Consider the following 21741-nt stretch of genomic DNA (forward strand, 5'->3'; position numbering starts at 1 on the left):
CAGTTCAAAATAATCACACAAACTCCCATAACACACATCCACGCTCCCTCTATCCTTTTCTGATTACTACAAGGGGCTCAGCTTTCAGCCTGGCGGAGCGAGCATGTGTGCACGGCTTTCATTCCTATTGTATTCGTGCAGTCTGTGTGCCAGTGTGTGTTTGTGTTTTAGCGAGCGATGGAGAGGGAGGGAGAGAGACGGGAACAAGGACCCATCTGTCAGAGTGGCGTGGAACTGCCTCCCCCCCCCCTAAATCCATCCCAAGGGGGAAGAGGAGAGACAACTCACTTGTGGTAGTTTTTTGTTGTTGTGAGGATGGGGGCCCGATGACGACAATCATAACAACAAAAGCAGCATTTAAAAACCTAATATAAACTCAAACCATCAAAGCTCCTTTCCTTGCCCAGCTGAGTATGCCATTTTGTTATTGGCAGATTCACCTAATATTTTTTTTCTTCTCATATTTGTCCAACTGGATATTTTAATCATAGCATTGGAGCAGGCAGGAGGGACGAATATCCTAAGTCCCCCCCCCCCCTGGTGAGGACTGTGGGAAGTTAAGCACACTATCATTCATCATTCCCAGAGCTACTGTTCGGAGCAGGCTGCAAGTGTGATGACTGGCATGGAGGCAGGGGTTACCTGGGGGAAGTGGTTACCTGGGAGACGGGTTACCTGGGGGAACGTGGTTACCTGGAGACAGGGGTTACCTGGACAGGGGTACATGTGGCGTGATATTTAGTGGGGGCAGAGAGGTGCACATGGCAGACACTGAGTCTGGTTACACATAGTTGACATGAGGAGCGCTTGGGACTATAGGGTTCTGTCTGCATTTCTGTCAACATGTAGTTATTGACATAGCCTTCTTTCTGTTCAATGTTCTCTACCTATATGGTACTCGATAACCAATTCATGTTAAGTTCAAAATATTACAAGATGAAAATTGCTGACATCATTCAACCAATGAGGGTTTTGAACTTTAAAGCCAATTATCTCGGAATCTACTTTTTGCAGATAGAACCTTATAGTCCCACGCTCTCGATAGGACGACGCGGTGCACCCAAGCCGTGCGAACACTCAGAAACAAACGTTCCATCCCCATCTATCCATTCGCCCCATGCGCAATGCGCTGATGAGAATGAAAAGGCCATGGGGTATGGACGTTATTCCATTATCAGTGCTGTTTCTGCAGAGATATCAAGTGAGGCAGACATAGCCCCCCCCCCCCCCCCCGTTATTCCATTATCTCAGTGCTGTTTCTGCACGAGATATCAAGTGAGGCAGGCGTAGCCCCCCCCCCCCGTTATTCCATTATCTCAGTGCTGTTTCTGCACGAGATATCAAGTGAGGCAGGCGTAGCCCCCCCCGCCGTTATCCATTATCTCAGTGCTGTTTCCGCACGAGATATCAAGTGAGGCAGGCGTACCCCCCCGTTATTCCATTATCTCAGTGCTGTTCCGCACGAGATATCAAGTGAGGCAGGCGTACCCCCCCGTTATTCCATTATCTCAGTGCTGTTTCTGACGAGATATCAAGTGAGGCAGGCGTAGCCCCCCCGTTATTCCATTATCTCAGTGCTGTTTCCGCACGAGATATCAAGTGAGGCAGGCGTAGCCCCCCCCCCCCCTATATCTTGAACCATCTGTCATCAATGATCTAGAGAGTCACATAGCCTAGCCCCGCAACTTAGTGTCATGGGATTTTAAAATTCTCATTTGACTCTATCATGCTGCAATATGTAATCTTTACAACATCTAAAAGATCAAGCAATGTTTTAAATCTGTATGCCTACAGTGTGGACTGTCTGCATGAGGACATGGTAAGCATATCTTGTCTGTCTATGAGAAGTGACAAATGCATAGCTTACTTTTGCCTGTGGCATGGAGAACATAAGTTAAAGATGAAACGGAGATGTAACTGAGATGTAAAGTTTGTTTTTTGATGAGAGAGCGCAAGAAAGCACGACAGTCGACTCACAAGCACAGATGTGATCCTCGTGCAGCACAATCGGATCAATGAGGGGCACGTGCGACCCGCAAGCCTGGTCTGTCAATGGCATCCGACCACAATAGAGCCCCTACTGCGTCGCGGCTCGCCACGCACGGGTACATCACATGATGCTGCGTTTGTTATGCCTCGGATGTTGTGAAATTGCAAAAAGAAACGCATCTCAGACTAACTGATGCTAGGGGTAGGCAGGAATTATGTGTGCAAACAGGTTTAAGTGTTTAATTAAAGGACTTTTAAAACGTTTCATTAAACTTTTAAAATACCCTTTAAACTACCAGTTAAAGCAATGAACTTTGAAAAAGCGTTTTGCCCCATCTCAAAGCATCCCCAATTTAAACATACATTTTTAGCTGTGCCCTTATCTCTGTGCCCAGGAACACTTGGATGAGTCAAGCAGCAAATAAGTTATCTGATTTCAACCGTTTCGTGCGCCGGAAAACTTTTTTTGTTATATATATATATATATACAACTTTTATTTACATACATATATGTATATATATATATATATATATATGTATATATATATATATATATATGTAAATAAAGTTGTAAAACGAAAACAAAGTAGATATATATATAATAACAAAAAAACTATGATATTTCCAGAGCGTTCTGGCGCACCAACCGTTTGAAATCAGATAACTTATTTGCTGCTTGACTCATCCAAGTGTTCCTGGGCACAGAGACGGGGGAGTAGGGTATATGGGGCTAATAAGTGGAAGAAGCAAATTAATGGACGGGTGAACAACGCATACACCTGCTCTTACCACATCAAGCTGTCAAAATCACTTACACATACCGCGATGGATGAGCGTCCCTTCCTCAGACTGTGCGTAATTAAAATACCCAAAACGCTTTGTAACATGATTCCAACACATGATTCGGTCATCCAACCGTTCTAATTTAATGAATATTTAAAGTATTGTGCAGAATGAGCTCCACCAATTGTTTAGGAAAGGTAATTACAAATTGGGTTACAGCACAACCGTAGCTATAGACTTCTCACATTTCCAATATACGCCCCAAATCCTCCTTTTGCAATGCATTGAATTGCAAAATAAATCTCATGGTTGCCTATTTCAACCTATGAGATATGCAATAACATTTTGAAATGGGGAAAAATAATAATGTGACAATTTTGGACAAATAGTATTGTGTACACACACACACACACACACACACACACACACACACACACACACACACACACACACACACACGCACACGCACACATTGGTGACGCATGTACGGTTGTTTGGACGAGACACTTTGGGCTCGAGCCCGCCACGCGCGTTTGGCATTATGGGCGAGGTGCACGTGGGAGGGGCCAGTCCATCTCCTAAAGGCTAAACTCCGACATATTCGTGCCAGTCGGAGATGAAAGTCTCAGGCGCACTGATGGATAATTGAGGGAAAGAAAGAGAACTTGGAAAGGACTGTGACACTGTGCGCAACAGAAAGAAACGGTTGAGTTAAATCATTTTGGTTGGTAGTGGGACTTTGGAAGTTAGCCAGACGTCTGACAAATTTGGAAGTGCGAGTTGTAAACAGGTGAGTTTTTTTGTTCCAGATAATTTAGTATTGATCACAGAGGATTTATGCAATGGGTGCCAACAGATACAAATAACTGTAAACTGCATTTATATTCGAGTTTTTACTGTTTTCTATAACAGGAAAGCAATTCATGAAGATGGCATTCTTCATAATCGTCCTATACCAATGCCACCAAAAAACGAAACTATAATGCATTATCGGATCATATCAACAAGAAAGTGAGACCACTAATTGTATTGTCGGAATATAGACAGTATGTTATGGTTTCTATTTTATCATATGCAATAGGCTACTATTGTCAGTGTCAAATACAGTTAGCCTACAATTGTAGGAAACTGTCCCACTTTTACGCACGGCTACTCAATCAGTAACTAGGACAACGTAGTTTTAGAACAATAATGTCTGCTCTTAGGCAGAGATTTAGGCTATTTAGATTCTGGTGTGTTTGAGAAAGTTCAAACGAGTCCACAATTAACGTTTTATATCCTTTGGACTCAGAAATCAATCTCGTGTAATGGCATTTTTTATAACAATTGCTAGCAAAATTGGATTTAAAACGGTATTGATTCCGCTCAGCAAATCAAACCTAGCTGTTAATGCAGCATATATTTGTTCCCGTGTTTGTTCACTCGTCTATATACCCTCAATTTAATCTGAGGGTTTTATATGCTGGACAAATCCCTTCGTGTCCCAGATTGACAGTGTCTCCAAAATCACGACATCAACAGCAGGGAACCACTGAGTTTAGCCCCAAAGTGTCTCACATTAGGTCGACTACCAACGAGAGAATTATACTGCTTACTGGAAATTGAACACATTTTCCTCAATTATTTTTCTGTCAGAGTTGAGAGATGTTCTGTATCTGCTCAAATATTCATCCATTCCATGGGATGGAAAATTAGCTTCCTGGGCTAGTATGCGCTGTCCACACAGCAGTTCTGAAAGGATTATCTCATATCTAGGCAACCAATATAATGGGAACAGTAAATAGGTCGACTAATTTCAATAATACTTAGCCGACTACATTAGGGATGGTGGTGCCATCCCTAATTATCCATCTCAAAATGCATGTCTGATCATTTGAGCTCTGTCCTGATTTCTATGGCAAACAGGAAACAATGTGCTTGATCAAATATGTGTTTTTATTTCTTCAGATCACAATGTCTAAACGTGGAGAGGTGTCTGAGCTGGTCAGTTCCCTGGGGTGGCTAGGGGAGGACATGAGCTCCCAGGATGGAGAGGGAGGTCTAGAGATGGGGGGCCGCTATAGCCGGGGCCCTGAGGGCCTCGGAAGCATTGGGCAGGGCAGCGAAGACATTGAGGATCAGGAGGAAGAAGACATTTATAATGATGGTGATGAGGAGGCTGGAATGGACGCAGAGAACGAGGCACCAAAACGGAGGGGCCCCAAGAAGAAGAAGATGACCAGAGCCAGACAGGAGAGGTTCAAGGCGAGACGCAGCAAAGCCAATGCCCGCGAACGCTCCCGCATGCACGGGCTAAACGATGCACTAGAAGTGTTACGTAAGGTCATGCCCTGCTACTCCAAGACCCAGAAACTGTCCAAGATCGAGACCCTGCGGCTGGCCCACAACTACATCTGGGCCCTGTCTGAGGTGCTGGAGAGTGGTCAGTCCCCAGAGAGCCACGGCTTCATAGAGATTCTGTGTAAAGGCCTGTCCCAGCCCACTAGCAACCTGGTGGCTGGGTGTCTCCAGCTGGGGCCTTCAGCCCCCTTGATGATCAACAAGCTGGATGAGAAGCCCTGTGGSGCTCTGGGAGTCGGGGGTGGTGTAGGGGGCCAGCCTTGTGGTCATCAACCACTGAGTGGTCACTACCCCYCTACGGGCCTGCCTAGCCCTCCCTACGGTTCACTGGAGGCCTCCCACCTACTCCACATGAAAAGCTTCAAGGGAGTGCCCTACGAGCAGCACCCCTCCCCTAAAGATTGTAGTAGCAACGGCACCCCCCCTTACGACGGGCCCCTCACTCCTCCCCTCAGCATCAGCAGCAACTTCATCCTGAAGCAAGAGCCCTCCCCCCACGAGGCTGAGAGGAACTACCCCTCCCACTACCTCTCGTCCCTTCCCCATTACCCCCCCTCCTCCCTGGGCGGGCTGCCAGGGCCTCAAGGCTACCTCTTCCAGGCCTCACGCTACGAACTGCCCCTAGACATCCAGGCCTTCGACTCCTTCCCTCCACCACACATGATCGCCTCACAGATGGGCACCATCTACAGTGAGTGAAGGGGAAAGTGAAGCTGCGTGGCCAGGGGAGAGATCCATACAGAGCCCTGCCTCTGGTCCTGCAATCCTGCTGCCCATACGTATAGGCCCGTGACTCTATGAATTACTGTGTAGAGAGACAATGATATGACGTTTACACTGTCTGCTATCTTACTCTGGGAGACTGTAGAATGCTCAGAGAGAGACTCAACTCAACCTACCTGATCATAAAGAACTACTGGAAAGATAAAGATACACCCTTAATAGTATTATTAATTTATTCTCATTGTTTATTGTTTGTATTGTCATTTCTTTCTGTCTGGTTTAGTCCTCCCCCAGTTCCTATTATAGGCTATGTAGCTATATTACTTGTTATTGTTTACCAAATCAGATATCCAGGTATACGCACTGACTGCACACTGTCTCAGATATCCATGACCAGGGATCTCCACTAAATGGCTCTACACAGTCTACGCAAACAGAGCCTACTGAGGTCCGTTTGCGTCGCATTCCAAAAATTCTGCTAAATAAATGTATGTAGAACTAGGTAGAGAGCAAGACTGTGTAGACCCCTTAAAACCTAGGAGTACTTGGGTAGAAAGTTCTCAGTGTGCCTGAAGATGGGGAGGAAGTGACACAATGTTGTTCTACCCTCATTTACTATAACTTCTGCACTTAGGCCAATACTGTAGCCAGTATCCTATTAGCTGTATGAACAGAAATGAATTTAATTTATATCTGTATTTAATATTTATTTTTGTATAACTATTGTCTGTTCCTTTTTGCATTTTCTCAGCACTGTTTTTTGTTTTACTGTCTCCTTCGTGCAGTGCATTGTCAGTCACTGGCAGCTTTACTGATGAAGTATTACAATTATTTATTTGAAGTATCTTTCAGGTATTTCTCAGTTTTGGTGTCGATCACAACTTTGTCATACAATTTTTGTAAATATTTTGCTGTTTCGCACTTAATTGAATAAATATTCGTATTATATACTATTTCTGTTGCAACACATTGTGCCATGGTTTGAAGTCTTTTCACACAAAGGAAATGAGGACCAGTCAGATATAGGCTACCAGATACAGTATATCAGTTTCAGCCGCACATCATTTACTCCATAGTGCCATTAGATATGGACAGGTATATCACCAGTGGACTTCAAAACAGTCAAGGTCCCATATTAGGACAGAATATGTCTTTGTTCCTCTGTTGGTTTAACAATCCCATAATATAATATACAAATAGGGGCATCTGTTATGGATCCCAGGGCTACCTGAAAAGGGACTGTTATGGATCYCAGGGCTACCTGAAAAGGGACTGTTATGGATCCCAGGGCAACCTGAAAACTGACTGTTATGGATCCCAGGGCTACCTGAAAACTGACTGTTATGGATCCCAGGGCAACCTGAAACGGACTGTTATGGTTCCCAGGGCTACCTGAAAAACTGACTGTTTATGGATCCCAGGCAACCTTAAAACTGACTGTTATGGTTCCCAGGGCTACCTGAAAACTGACTGTTATGGATCCAGGGCAACCTGAAAACTGACTGTTATGGATCCCAGGGCTACCTGAAAACTGACTGTTATGGATCCCAGGGCAACCTGAAAACTGACAGTTATGGTTCCCAGGGCAACCTGAAAACTGGACTGTTATGTTCCCAGGGCTACCTGAAAACTGACTGTTATGGATCCCAGGGCAACCTAAAACTGACTGTTATGGTTCCCAGGGCTACCTGAAAACTGACTGTTATGGATCCCAGGGCTACCTGAAAACTGACCTCTATGGTTCCCAGGGCAACCTGAAAACTGACTGTTATGGATCCCAGGGCTACCTGAAAACTGACTGTTATGGATCCCAGGCGACCTGAAAACGGACTGTTATGGATCTCAGGGCTACCTGAAAACTGACTGCTATGGACCCAGGCTACCTGAAAACGACTGTTATGGATCCCAGGGCTACCTGAAAACGGACTGTTATGGATCCCAGGGCTACCTGAAAGGGACTGTTATGGATCCCAGGGCTACCTGAAAACGGACTGTTATGGATCCCAGGGCTACCTGAAAACTGACTGTTATGGATCCCAGGGCTACCTGAAAACGGACTGTTATGGATCTCAGGGCTACCTGAAAACTGACTGCTATGGATCCCAGGGCTACCTGAAAACTGACTGTTATGGATCCCAGGGCTACCTGAAAACGGACTTGTTATGGATCCCAGGCTACCTGAAAAGGACTGTTATGGATCCCAGGGCTACCGTGAAAAAACGGACTGTTATGGATCCCAGGGCTACCTGAAAACGGACTGTTATGGATCCCAGGGCTACCTGAAAACGGACTGTTTTGGCTTACGGTAAAATTACAGATAATTGACATTACTTCCATTTACATTCAGCTGATAACCTAAAAGACAAACACTTGTTTTAATAACGGGGTCCTGTGGTTAATGTTGATGTGTGTGATGTCATTCCTGGGCTGTGCTACAGGGTTTCCCTGCTTCTTCCAGGTCAGGAAGGGGCGCAGCGTGCCACAGGGCCATGGGAAAACAGGCCTGGGGAACAAGTGACGGTGTCATGGAAGCCTTTCTTTCTCTCTTTCTCCCCATGACACATTGTCCTATACATCTCATGACAAAACAATTGGACCAACACCAAGTTTAGTAAACATCTTAATCAGAACATATTACAAATAAACAACTTATTAACCACTCCTAGAACTACTGGGTAATATTGTGGTAAAACTTAAATACAACATAAAAAAAAGTTAACTGAAGCTCAACTTAAAAGACGTAGTGCTGAGAGAGAGTGTGAGTGTGTTTACCATTGTGGTCCTTTAGGAAAATAAGGTGCCTTTGTGGCAGTTCTCCAATAGCACTAGCCCTCCTCCTTCCTCTCCTTAGCGCCTCCTTCCTGTCCTTAGCGTCTCCTCTTCCCTCTCCTTAGCGCCTGCTCATCCACCTCTCCTTAGCGCCTCCTTCCAGTCCTTAGCTCCTCCTTTTCCCTCTCCTTAGCATCTGCTCATCCACCTCTCCTTAGCGCCTCCTCCTTCCTCTCCTTAGCGCCTCCTCATCCACGTCTCCTTAGCGCCTCCTCATCCACCTCTCCTTGGCACCTCCTCATCCACGTCTCCTTGGCACCTCCTCATCCACGTCTCCTTAGCGCCTCCTCATCCACCTCTCCTTAGCATCTCCTCATCCACGTCTCGTTAGCGCCTCCTCACCCACCTCTCCTTAGCGCCTGCTCATTCAACTCTCTTTAGCGCCTCCTCCTCCCACTCCTTTGCGCCTCCTCCCTCTCCTTAGCGCCTGCACAGACACCTCTCCTTAGCGCCTCCTCATCCACCTCTCCTTAGGTGTGTGTCTTTTCCAGTTATCCAGTCCCAGCGGTACGAAAAAAAGGGAAGGGGGGAAATGAAGTGATTGTTTTAGTGGGCACCACTAGTCCATTGTAAGTACAGCCTGTTCTTTCTCTTGACCCCTGACCTTTATTCTTGTTCGCGCCTCTCGTTCCGAGAGGAAAGACAGCTGGGAGAACTACGGGGGGTTGACGGACAGCTGGGGCCAAATTGGAGAGAGGGAAGGCGAGGGAGAAAGAGAGAGAGTGGAAAATAGAGAGAGGAAAAGAAGTGTGACAGAGTAGAGGTGAATGAGGTCCTTGCTCTATCTAATCACAAGTGTTTCCCTTCCTCCTCTCTTCTCTGCTTTCAGCCTGGGCATAGGAACGTCACATAGCTCCGCACAGACGGACGGACGGAAGTTTGGCCAGGAACAATGTGCTGGAAGAGTTGCTGTCTGGTTCACTGCTACTGTTGCTTTGTGTCATTTCTATATGGCTATTTTGTGTTTGTAAAGTGGTGGCAGAAGGGCTTGTGGATTATCCTTGAACAAATTTGAATCGGTAGGGATGAGATGGATTTAAGCATTATGAAATATCAAACAGCAACATCCAAAACATTATAAAATGTTATAAAATATAAAAAGTGTTACAGGTCAGAGGTGAGTAGGGAGACCAATAAAGAAAGGGAGGTCAAAAAACGAATTTACAGTATATAAAAAAATTATGAAGTTGTGAGAGAAACATATACTCACCAATTCCAACTTGGCCAGTGTGCAGGCAGCAGATTGCGACTTGTGGCTAGCCAGTCAGTCCCATGGGACAGCTCATATGCCATTGTCATCTGGGACACAACTCAATCTACAGACATGGACTGATATGCACAGGGCCATTGCCAACTACATCTTATAACATGCAATAGGCACTGCGAGGTATCTTCCCAATGCATGTCCATGCCCAGGTTGTCATGGTAAATAATAATTTGTTCTCAATTGACGTGCCTGGTCAAATAAATGTTAAATAATAATAATAAAACATGCATCATTGAAAATATACATCTAATGTGAAGCCACATTATCAACAACATAAACTTTGAACTTTTAATCCATCTTTACTCCACAGAGCAGATAGGATCCCATTTCAGTTGCGAAAATAAATGAAAAGTTAGGGATAGGAAAAGAGTGACTGGATGATGAAGGGAACAGCAAAGAGTGACTGGATGATGAAGGGAACAGCAAAGAGTGACTGGATGATGCTGGGACAAGCAAGGGTGACTGGCATGATGAAGGGAACAGCAAAGAGTGACTGGATGATAGAAGGGAACACAAAGAGTGACTGGGATGATGAAAGAGAACAGCAAAGAGTGCTGGATGATGAAGGGAACAGCAAAGAGTGACTGGATGATGCTGGGAAAAGCAAAGAGTGACTGGATGATGAAGGGAACATCAAAGAGTGACTGGATGATGAAGGAACAGCAAGAGTGACTGGATGATGAAGGGAACAGCAAAGTGTGACTGGATGATGAAGGAACAGCAAAGTGTGACTGGATGTATGAAGGAACAGCAGAGTGACTGGATGATGAAGGGAACAGCAAAGAGTGACTGGATGATGAAGGGAACAGCAAAGAGTGACTGATGATGCTGGGAACAACAAAGAGTGACTGATGATCGAAGGAACAACAAAGAGTGACTGGATGATGAAGGAACATCAAAGAGTGACTGATGATGAAGGAACAGCAAAGAGTGATGGAGCTTGGAACAAGGTGACTGGATGATGAAGGGAACAGCAAAGAGTGACTGGAATGATGAGGAGAACAACAAGGTGAACTGGAGATGAAGGGAACATCAAGAGTACTGGATGATGAAGGGACAGCAAAGAGTGACTGGATGATGAGGGAACAGCAAGTGTGACTGGATGATGAAGGAACAGCAAAGTGTGACTGGATGATGAAGGGAACAGCAAGTAGGTGAGGACTGGATGCTGAAGGGACACCAGCATAAGAGGCTGGGATGAATGAAGGGAAACAGCAAAGAGTGACTGGATGATGAAGGGAACAGCAAAGAGTGACTGGATGATGAAGGGAACAGCAAAGAGTGACTGGATGATTAAGGGAACAGCAAAGTGTGACTGGATGATGAAGGGAACAGCAAAGTGTGACTGGATGATGAAGGGAACAGCAAAGTGTGACTGGATGATGAAGGGAACAGCAAAGTGCAGTGTCACCCTCTCTCTCTCTTATTTTGTCTCTCAGCACAGCATCACTAATCCACTGGTCAAACAACAGCATCTCCCACTAAAATGAAAGGTCCTGATCCATAGGGGCCAGCTAGATGGAGGGATGGATGGAGGGAGGAATGGATGGAGGGATGGATGGAGGGATAAAGCATTGTGATTAAGATGTTATTAATGGGTCCATAAGAGCTGATGGATGGCTTTAATCAGTGTCTGCACTGGGGTTAATCCCATAGCCTGCCTTTAAGCTGGGGATAACACTGTGATCCTCCCTCCTCCACTCCCTCCGTCCGCCTCATTCTCTCCTCTTTCTCTCCTTGCCTCTTGGGTTTCAGCGTCACATACAAGACACGGAGAAGAAAGGTAAAGAAGGAGGGGAGGAGAGAGAAAGATGAGGAGGGGAAAGAGGGGAAAAGAGGAGGAGGGGAGATGAGGAAAGAGGAGGGGAGGAGAGGCGAGAGAAAGGAATGTAGCGGTGGAAAAGGTGGAGCGGGTCCTGAAACTGAGATGACTGGGACCAAAAGGAGCATCTGGGGAGAGAGTTAAAAAGAGGTATAGATGTAGGTAGGAAGAAAGAGGGGAAAGAAAGAGGCAAACAATAAAGGAACAGCGGAGGCAGGATGAGGTTGGCATGGGGAGGAGGTGTGAGGGAGGAGGAGGTGTGGGGGAGGCGAGGTGGAGGTCTTAGGGGGGAGTTTTTTAAAGATTTAAATGTATTAGGATCCTCAATAGCAGACGCCAATGGTGACAGCTAGTCTTACTGGGGTCTAACTCATAATGAAAAAGATAATACAGACAAAATACTTTTCAATTTACATACATTTAAAAACATGAACATGTAGTGTGTGTGCATCTATGAGGGGCGTTGTGCCGTGAGGTGTTGCTTTATTTGTTTTTTTAAACCAGGTTTGCTGTTCATTTGCGTTATATAAGAGAGCACTCATGGTTCTGTATAATGCTGTTCATTTGCGTTATATAAGAGAGCACTCATGGTTCTGTATAATGCTGTACATTTCCTATAATTTTTTATGGACCTGGGGACTGTGAAAAGACCCCTGGTGGCATGTCTGCTGGGGTAAGTGTGTGTGTCAGTGCTGTGTGTAAGTTGACTATGCAAACAATTTNACTGTGAAAAGACCCCTGGTGGCATGTCTGCTGGGGTAAGTGTGTGTGTCAGTGCTGTGTGTAAGTTGACTATGCAAACAATTTGGAATTTCCAACAAATTATTTTTTCTTATAAAAAGAAGAAGTGATGCAGTCATTCTTAATTAAACTCTTAGCCAAGAGAGACTGGCATGCATAGTATTTATATTAGCCCTCTGATTACAATGAAGAGCAAGACGTGCCGCTCTGTTCTGGACCAGCTGCAGCTTAACTAGGTCTTTCTTTGCAGCACTTGACCATATCACTAGACAATAATAAAGATAAAATAAAACTAGAGCCTGCATGACTTCCTCTGTGGAGTGTGGTGTCAAAAAAGCAGAGCATCTCTTTATTATGGACAGACCTCTCCCCATCTTTACAACTATTGGATCTATATGTTTTGACCATGACAGTTTACAGTCTAAGGTAACACCAAGTAATTTAGTCTCCTCAATTTGTTCATCAGCCAGACCATTCATTACTAGATTACACTGAGGTATAGAATTTAGGGAATGATTCGTGCCAAATACAATGTTTTTCATTTTAGAGCTGTTCAGGACCAGTTGATTACTGGCCCCCATTCCAAAACTGACTGCAACTCTTTGTTAAGGGTTTCCTTGACTTCATTAGCTGTGGTTGCTAATGCGTATATGGTTGAATGCTTTGTTTAATGCCAGTGGCAGGTCATTGGTTAAAATAGAAAATAGTAGAGGGCCTAGAGCGCTGCCCTGCTGTACACCACACATTTGACATTAGAGAAAATTGCATTAACGAAAACTGCCTGAGTTCTATTACATATATAGCTCTAAATACACGATATGGCAGAGATTGAAAAGTCATAACACAAATGTTTTCTCAACAACAGGTTATGGTCAGTAATATCAAAGGCTGCACTGAAATATAACAGTACAGCTCCCACAGTCTTCTTACGATCCATTTCTTTCAACCAATAATCTGTAATTTGTGTCAGTGCAGTACATGTTGAGTGCCCTTCTCTATAAGCATGCTGAAAGTCTGTTGTTAATTTGTTTACAGAGAAATAGCATTGTATTTGGTCAAACACAGTATTTTCCAACAGTTTGCTATGACCTGGCAGCAACTGATAGGTCTGCTATTAGAACCAGTAAAGGCTGCTTTACCAATTTTGGGTAGCGGGATGACTTTGGCTTCCCTCCAGGCCTGAGGACAAATTGGCAACATCAAATGGTTTTGTGATGAATAAACCATTTGATTCGATGAAAGATGGAGTTGAATTTGTCTTTCTGCCCATAATTGAACTTAAAGCACACAAAAGTTTTTTCCCATCATTATATCATTGACCATAATACAGTTTTTTCTTCTTTTTGTTGAGTTTAGTCACATCATTTCTCAATTTGCAGTAAATCAGCCAGTCAGATGTACAGCCAGACTTATTAGCCACTCCTTTTGCCCCGTCTCTTTCAACYATACWGTTTTTTCAGTTCCTCATCGATCCATGGACCCTTAACAGTTCTAACAGTCAGTTTCTTACCAGGTGCATGTTTATCAATAATTGGAAGAAGCAATTAAATAAATTCATCAAGTGCAGCGTCTGGATGCTCCTCATTAATCACATCAGACCAACAAATATGTTTAACATCATCCACATAAGACTCACAGCAAATTCTTTTGTATGATCTCTTATACACTATTTTAGGCCCAGYTTTTGGAACTTTGGCTTTCCTGGATATAGCAACTATATTGTGATCACTGCATCCAATGGTTACGGATACAGCTATAGAACAAAATTCTACAGTATTAGTAAACATGTGATCAATACATGTTGTTCCTGTAGTGTTTGTGAACACCCTGGTGGATGAATTAATAAACTAAGAAGCTTCCTCTTGATAGACAGCTTGATGAAAACAAGGTCAATATTCAGGTCCCCAAAAAAGTAGACCTCTCTCTTTACATCACATGCACTATGAAGCATTTCACACATATTAGTTAGATACTGACTATTAGGTCTTGGTGGCCTATAGCAACAGGAGGTGTGAGGGAGGATGAGAAGGTATGAGGGGTAGGAGAGGAGGAGGTGTGAGGGTAGAAGAGGACGAGGTGTGAGGGGGAGGTGAGGAGGAGGTGAGAGGGGAGGAGAGGAGGAGGTGATAGGGGAGGAGGAAGAGACGTGAGCGGGGAGGAGGAGGTGTAGGGGGAGGAGGAGGTTGGCGTGTGGAGAGAGGAGGAGAGTGTTGGCATGGGGAGAAGAGGAGGAGGTGTGAGGGGGGAAGGAGGTGTAGAGGAGGAGAGGAGGGGGAGAAAGGAGAAGGGGAGGAGAGGAGAGGTGTGAAGGATAGGAGAGGAGGAGGTGTGAGGGGGAGGAGGAGATGTGAGGGAGAGGAGAGGAGGAGGTTGGCATGGGGAAAGGAAAGGAGGGTGTGAGGGGGAGGCGAAGAGGTTGGCTTTGGAGGAGAGGAGGAGGTTGGCATTGGGAGGAGAGGAGGAGGTGTGAGGGGGAAGAAAGGGAGGAGGTGTGAGGGAGAGGAGAGGAGAGGAGAAGGTTGCATGGGGAGGAGAGGTAAGGTGTGAGGGGGAGGAAAATTTTAATTAAATAGATGGAGAGTGAGATCTGCCAAAGTAATGGCCTAAACTCCATAGAGTCAGAATTAATTAGTATGTCATGAACTGGGCTTGATACCAATAAACTCTACTTACTCACTATACACAAGCTATTACATCACCAAACAACTCTAACAACACTTTTGGTTCCTGAATAAGAGTCAACCACTAGAAAATTCTTCCTGTACATAAACAACCATGTTCACCACTTCAAATACAATACAATGACACGGGAGTATTTCAGTACGGCTAGTGAGGGGGGGTGGGAAATGAAAAATGGGCTAGAGCTAGATTCCAAAAGAAACGTCAAGAAAGAGAGCTGGTATGGGGGGGTAGAAAGAGAGCAGATTGGTGGACTTAATACGTATGTGAGTGGATATAAAAGGTGATATTGTGAGGTTGGGATGAGGGGGTGGGGTCCTACCCCTCCCAGAGCTGTGTGAGAAGTACTAGAGTGTCGGAGTTAAAGAGCTTCTAATGGGCTCTGGGTGCTGTCCTGTTTACCCTGGCCCCCCTCCTCACGCCCACTGCTTTGTGGAAGTTGCCTGGCTTTGAGGCTCCCACAATGGGGCGAGCGGAGGGACAGATGGGGGTCTCTTTGGAAGAGCCAGGGCACAAAAAGAAGGCAAGGCAGGAGGGCCCGGAGAGGGGGGGGACTCAAAGGGAGTTCTCTCTTTTCAGATATTATGCAAGGAGTCACGTAGCGTAGGCTAAGCCAAGTCTTCTCTTGGTCTTCTTGTGTCGGCTTTGCGAAGGGAGTGCCGTCTTGTCTAGTCCTGTCCGGAGCAGAGAGGTCATGGGGGTCATTGAACTGTCCTCCGGGGTCATTGAACTGTCCTCCAGGGTCAAGGCCACTGTGTCCTTTGAGCTTTCTTGTTACATACGCTGTTGATTCTCTGGCCAATCAATGTTGGTCGCTGATAAGAATTACAAAAGGCTTTCTTGAAGTCCTTTATCTGCTCCACTTTACTCAGACTTAAAACGAATAGGTCAAGTTAGTTTGAGAGAACATTCAATGGGTGAGTTTAGTTGTACTCTGAACATAAGTGATTAATTTGTAGTGTTTTGTAAGCGTAACCAGAGCTGTATGGGAGCAGTGCATCAGGGAACCAATGGTGATTGATGAAGAAGAGGGGAAGGAGGAGGAAAGGAGAGGAGGAGAAGTGCTGGAAGAGGGTAGAGTAGGACTTTGTGAGGGACGAAGAGTTATCTATCCAATATGGAGATGTATGGGTAAACCACATCTCCAATGTTTTGGGCCCTATAACAAAGAATAAACAACAAAAACATATACATGATCAGATACAAAATCTTACAATCAATTATTAAAGACTACCAGAAAGAACCCACTGGATTCTCCAATTACATTGAATGAACTACAGGACAAAATACAAACCCTCCAACCCAAAAAGGTCTGTGGTGTTGATGGCATCCTTAATGACATGATAAAATATACAAATTGGCTATACTTAAACTCTTTAACATCATCCTTAGCTCTGGTATCTTCCCCAATGTTTGGAACCAAGGACTGATCACCCCAATCCACAAAAGTGGAGACAAATTTGACCCCAGTAACTACAATGGGATATGCGTCAACAGCAACCTTGGGAAAATCCTCTACATTGTCATTAACAGCAGACTCATACATTTTCTCAGTGAATACAATGTACTGAGAAAATGTAGAATTGGCATTTTAACAAATTACCGTACAACAGACGACGTATTCACCCTGCAGACCCTAGTTGACAAACAAACCAAAACAAAGGCAAAGTCTTCTCATGCTTTGTTGACTTCAAAAAAAGCTTTGGACTCAATTTGGCATGAGGGTCTGCTATATAAATTGATGGAAAGTGGTGTTGGGGGAAAAACATGCGACATTATTAAATCCATGTACACAAAAAACAAGTGTCCGGTTAAAATTGGCATAAAACACTAATATTTCTTCCCACAGGGCCGTGGGGTGAGACAGGGATGCAGCTTAAGCCTCATCCTCTTCAACATGTATATCAACGAATTGGCGAGGGCACTAGAACAGTCTGCAGCACCCGGCCTCACCCTTCTAAAATCTGATGTCAAATGTCTACTGTTTGCTGATGATCTGGTGCTTCTGTCCCCAAACAAGGAGGACCTACAGCAGCACATAGATGTTCTACACAGATTCTGTCAGACCTGGGCCCTGACAGACCTGGGCCCTGACAGACCTGGGCCCTGACAGACCTGGGCCCTGACAGACCTGGGCCCTGACAGACCTGGGCCCTGACAGACCTGGGCCCTGACAGACCTGGGCCCTGACAGACCTGGGCCCTGACAGACCTGGGCCCTGACAGACCTGGGCCCTGACAGACCTGGGCCCTGACAGACCTGGGCCCTGACAGTAAATCTCAGCAAGACCAAAATAATGGTGTTCTAAAAAAGGTCCGGTTGCCAGGACCACAAATACAAATTCCATCTAGACACCATTACCCTAGAGCAGTGGTTCCCAAACTGTTATAGTACCCCTTCAAACATTCACCATCCAGCKGAGTACCCCCTCTAGCACCAGGGTCAGCGTACTCTCAAATGTTGTTTTTTGCCATCATTGTAAGCCTGCCACACACACACTACACAATACATTTACTAAACATAAGAATGCGTTTTTGTCACAACCCGGCKCGTGGGAAGTGACAAAGTGCTCTTATAGGACCAGGGCACAAATAATAATATAATAATAATCAATAATTTTGCTCTTTATTTAGCCATCTTACATATAAACCTTATTTGTTTATCAAAAATGGTGAATAACTCTCCACAGATTAATGAGAAGGGTGWGCTTGAATGGATGCACATAACTCTGCAATGTTGAGTTGTATTGGAGAGAGTCTCAGTCTTAAATCATTTTCCWCACACAGTCTGTGCCTGTATTCAGTTTTCATGCTTGTGAGGGCCGAGAATCCACTCTCATATAGGTACGTAGTTGCAAAGGGCATCAGTGTCTTAACAGCGCAATTTGCMAAGGCAGGATACTCTGAACACAGCCCTATCCAGAAATCTGGCAGTGGCTTCTGATTAAATAAAATTTTCACAGAACAGCTTGTTGCAATTTTGATAAGGCTCTCGTTCAGATATTGGTAAGTGGAATGGAGGCAGGGCATGAAAGGGATAACAAATCCAGTTGTTTGTGTCGTCCGTTTCGGGAAAGTACCTGCGTAATTGCGCACCCAGCTCACTCAGGTGGTTCGCTATATCATATTTGACATTGGCCGCCAGCTTGAGTTCATTTGCACACAAAAAATCATATAATGATGGAAAGACCTGTGTGTTGTCCTTGACAGAGAAGACAGAGAAGAGCTCCAACTYCTTAATCATAGCCTCAATTTTGTCCTGAACACTGAATATAGTCCCGGAGAGTCCCTGTAATCCTGGATTCAGATCATTCAGGCGAGAAAAAACATCACCCAGATAGGCCAGCTGTATGAGAAACTCGTCATGCAAGCGGTCAGACAAGTGACTATTATTGTCATCAAAGTAAACTTTAAGCTCGTCTCTCAATGTAAAACAACGTGTCAATACTTTGCCCCTTGATAACCAGCGCACTTCTGTATGTTGTAAAAGCGTTACATGGTCACTGCCCATATTATTGCATAATGCAGAAATACCCAAATKAATTGTGGTGTCCAAAAYATCTTTCAAGCTATCAGGCATTTCCTTGGCAGCAAGAGCCTCTCGGTGGATGCTGCAGTGTACCCAAGTTGTGTCGGGAGCAACTACTTGCACGCCTGTCATGGCTTTTGCGCCATCAGTACAGATACCAACCAAAGTCCATTTGATGTCACAAAGCTGTCCAGTACTTTAAAAATATCCTCCCCTGGTTTGCTGGTTTCCAGTGGTTTGCAGAAGAGGAAATTGACCCCCCTTAATTGACCCCCCATAAACGTAACGGACATATACCAGGAGCTGTGCCAGGCCCGCCACGTCTATTGACTCATCCAGCTGTAACGCATAAAATTCACTTGCTTGTATGCAAAACAGTCATTGTTTCAAAACATATCCTGCCATCTCACTGATGCGTTGTGAAACAGTGTTGTTTGATGAAGACATTGTCTGTATAGTTTTTTGGGCCTTTTCCCCGAGCATTGTCCCAGCCATATCCGCGGCAGCAGGAAGAATTAAGTCCTCTACAATAGTATGGGGCTTGCCTGTCCTAGCCACTTGGTAACTCAACATATACGATTCTTCTAGCCACTTCTTAATAATGTTAACTGTTGCTTTTTTACATGTCTTACTACTCGAAAGTTGTCTTAATTCTCACTCAAATAATTTTGGCAGTGAAACGAGGCTACTCAGGCTAGAAAAAAACATCACCCAAATGTATAGCTCTGTCGGAAAATCGAAATGGACTGTTTGAAAATGTGATTCACATTTTTATTTGGCGTACCCCCGGCGGCATTGCACATACCCCTGGGGGTACGCGGACACCAGTTTGGGAATAGCCGCTCTAACTGATCATGCCATAGTGTAATTACAAATTAAATTACAGAGGGAAACAGTCAGAAGAAGTAATTGGCGTTTTAACATGTTATTATAACAGRATGATGAATTTGAGAGATCACATGGAGAGGACTTTCAAAAAAAAATCAAAAGAGAATATGGTCTCTACTGAAATATTGGGTATGGAAACCTCAAAAGCCTTTGTAAGGGGGAAGATGATCACCATTCCCTTTAAAGCAAAGAGGGAAAGTATGGGTAAAGCTGATACACTAGCTAGAGCACACAAAAAACAATACATACCTCTGCCTAAACATCAGCCCGACAGGTAACTTCCGCAAAGCTGTGAACGATCTGAGAGACAAGGCAAGAAGGGCCTTCTATGCCATTAAAACAGAACATAAAATTTCACGTACCTATTAGGATCTGGCTAGAAATACCTTGAGTCAGTTTTATAAAACCCATTGCCATTTATGGTTGTGAGGTCTAGGGTTCGCTCACCAACCAAGAATTTACAAAATGGGGCAAACACCAAATTGAGACTGCATGCAGAATTCTGCAAAAATATCCTCTGTGTACAGTCGTGGCCAAAAGTTTTGAGAATGACACAAATATTAATTTCCACAAAGTTTGCTGCTTCAGTGTCTTTAGATATTTTTGTCAGATGTTACTATGGATTACTGAAGTATAATTACAAGCATTTCATAAGTGTCAAAGGCTTTTATTGACAATTACATGAAGTTGATGCAAAGAGTCAATATTTGCAGTGTTGACTCTTCTTTTTCAAGACCTCTGCAATCCGCCCTGGCATGCTGTCAATTAACTTCTGGGCCACATCCTGACTGATGGCAGCACATTCTTGCATAATCAATGCTAGGAGTTTGTCAGAATTTGTGGGTTTTTGTTTGTCCACTCGCCTCTTGAGGATTGACCACAAGTTCTCAATGGGATTAACGTCTGGGGAGTTTCCTGGCCATGGACCCAAAATATTGATGTTTTGTTCCCCGAGCCACTTTTGCCTTATGGCAAGGTGCTCCATCATGCTGGAAAAGGCATTGTTCGTCACCAAACTGTTCCTGGATGGTTGGGAGAAGTTGCTCTCGGAGAATGTGTTGGTACCATTCTTTATTCATGGCTGTATTCTTAGGCAACATTGTGAGTGAGCCCACTCCCTTGGCTGAGAAGCAACCCCACACATGAATGGTCTCAGGATGCTTTACTGTTGGCATGACATAGGACTGAWGGTAGCGCTCACCTTGTCTTCTCCGGACAAGATTTTTTTCCGGATGCCCCAAACAATCGAAAAGGGGATTCATCAGAGAAAATGACTTTACCCCAGTCCTCAGCAGTCCAATCCCTGTACCTTTTGCAGAATATCAGTCTGTCCCTGATGTTTTTCCTGGAGAGAAGTGGCTTCTTTGCTGCCCTTCTTGACACCAGGCCATCTTCCAAAAGTCTTCGCCTCACTGTGCGTGCAGATGCACTCACACCTGCCTGCTGCCATTCCTGAGCAAGCTCTGTACTGGTGGTGCCCCGATCCCGCAGCTGAATCAACTTTTGGAGACGGTCCTGGCGCTTGCTGGTCATTCTTGGGCGCCCTGAACCGCTCTCCTTGAAGTTCTTGATGATCCAATAAATGGTTAATTTAGGTGCAATCTTACTGGCAGCAATATCCTTGCCTGTGAAGCCCTTTTTGTGCAAAGCAGTGATGACGGCACGTGTTTCCTTGAAGATAACCATGGTTGACAGAGGAAGAACAATGATTCCAAGCACCACCCTCCTTTTGAAGCTTCCAGTCTGTTATTCGAACTCAATCAGCATGACAGAGTGATCTCCAGCCTTGTCCTCGTCAACACTCACACCCGKGTTAACGAGATAATCACTGACATGATGTCAGCTGGTACATTTGTGGCAGGGCTGAAATACAGTAGAAATGTTTTKGGGGGATTTAGTTAATTTGCATGGCAAAGCGGGACTTTTCAATTAATTGCAATTCATCTGATCACTCTTCATAACATTCTGGAGTATATGCAAATTGCCATCATACAAACTGAGGCAGCAGACCTTGTGAAAATGAATATTTGTGTCATTCTCAAAAMTTTTGGCCACGACTGTACAACGTAAAACACCAATTAATGAATGCAGAGCAGAAATGGGCCGATACCCGCTAATGATCAAAATCCAGAAAAGAGCTGTCAAATTCAAC

General features: G+C 44.6%; 1 protein-coding gene across 1 annotated transcript; it reads left to right on the top strand.

Moving 5' to 3' along the window:
* The first annotated feature begins 3320 nt into the window (after positions 1–3320).
* LOC111966815 (neurogenic differentiation factor 4-like) lies at positions 3321–6788 on the top strand. The gene is made up of 2 exons (XM_023991755.2): positions 3321–3562; positions 4720–6788. Exon 2 carries the CDS (start codon positions 4726–4728, stop codon positions 5809–5811), a length of 1086 nt encoding a protein of 361 aa, XP_023847523.1. The 5' UTR covers positions 3321–3562; positions 4720–4725; the 3' UTR covers positions 5812–6788.
* Positions 6789–21741: the final 14953 nt, after the last annotated feature.

Source organism: Salvelinus sp. IW2-2015, linkage group LG7 (assembly GCF_002910315.2).
Source record: "Salvelinus sp. IW2-2015 linkage group LG7, ASM291031v2, whole genome shotgun sequence".
Classification (NCBI taxonomy): Eukaryota; Metazoa; Chordata; class Actinopteri; order Salmoniformes; family Salmonidae; genus Salvelinus; species Salvelinus sp. IW2-2015.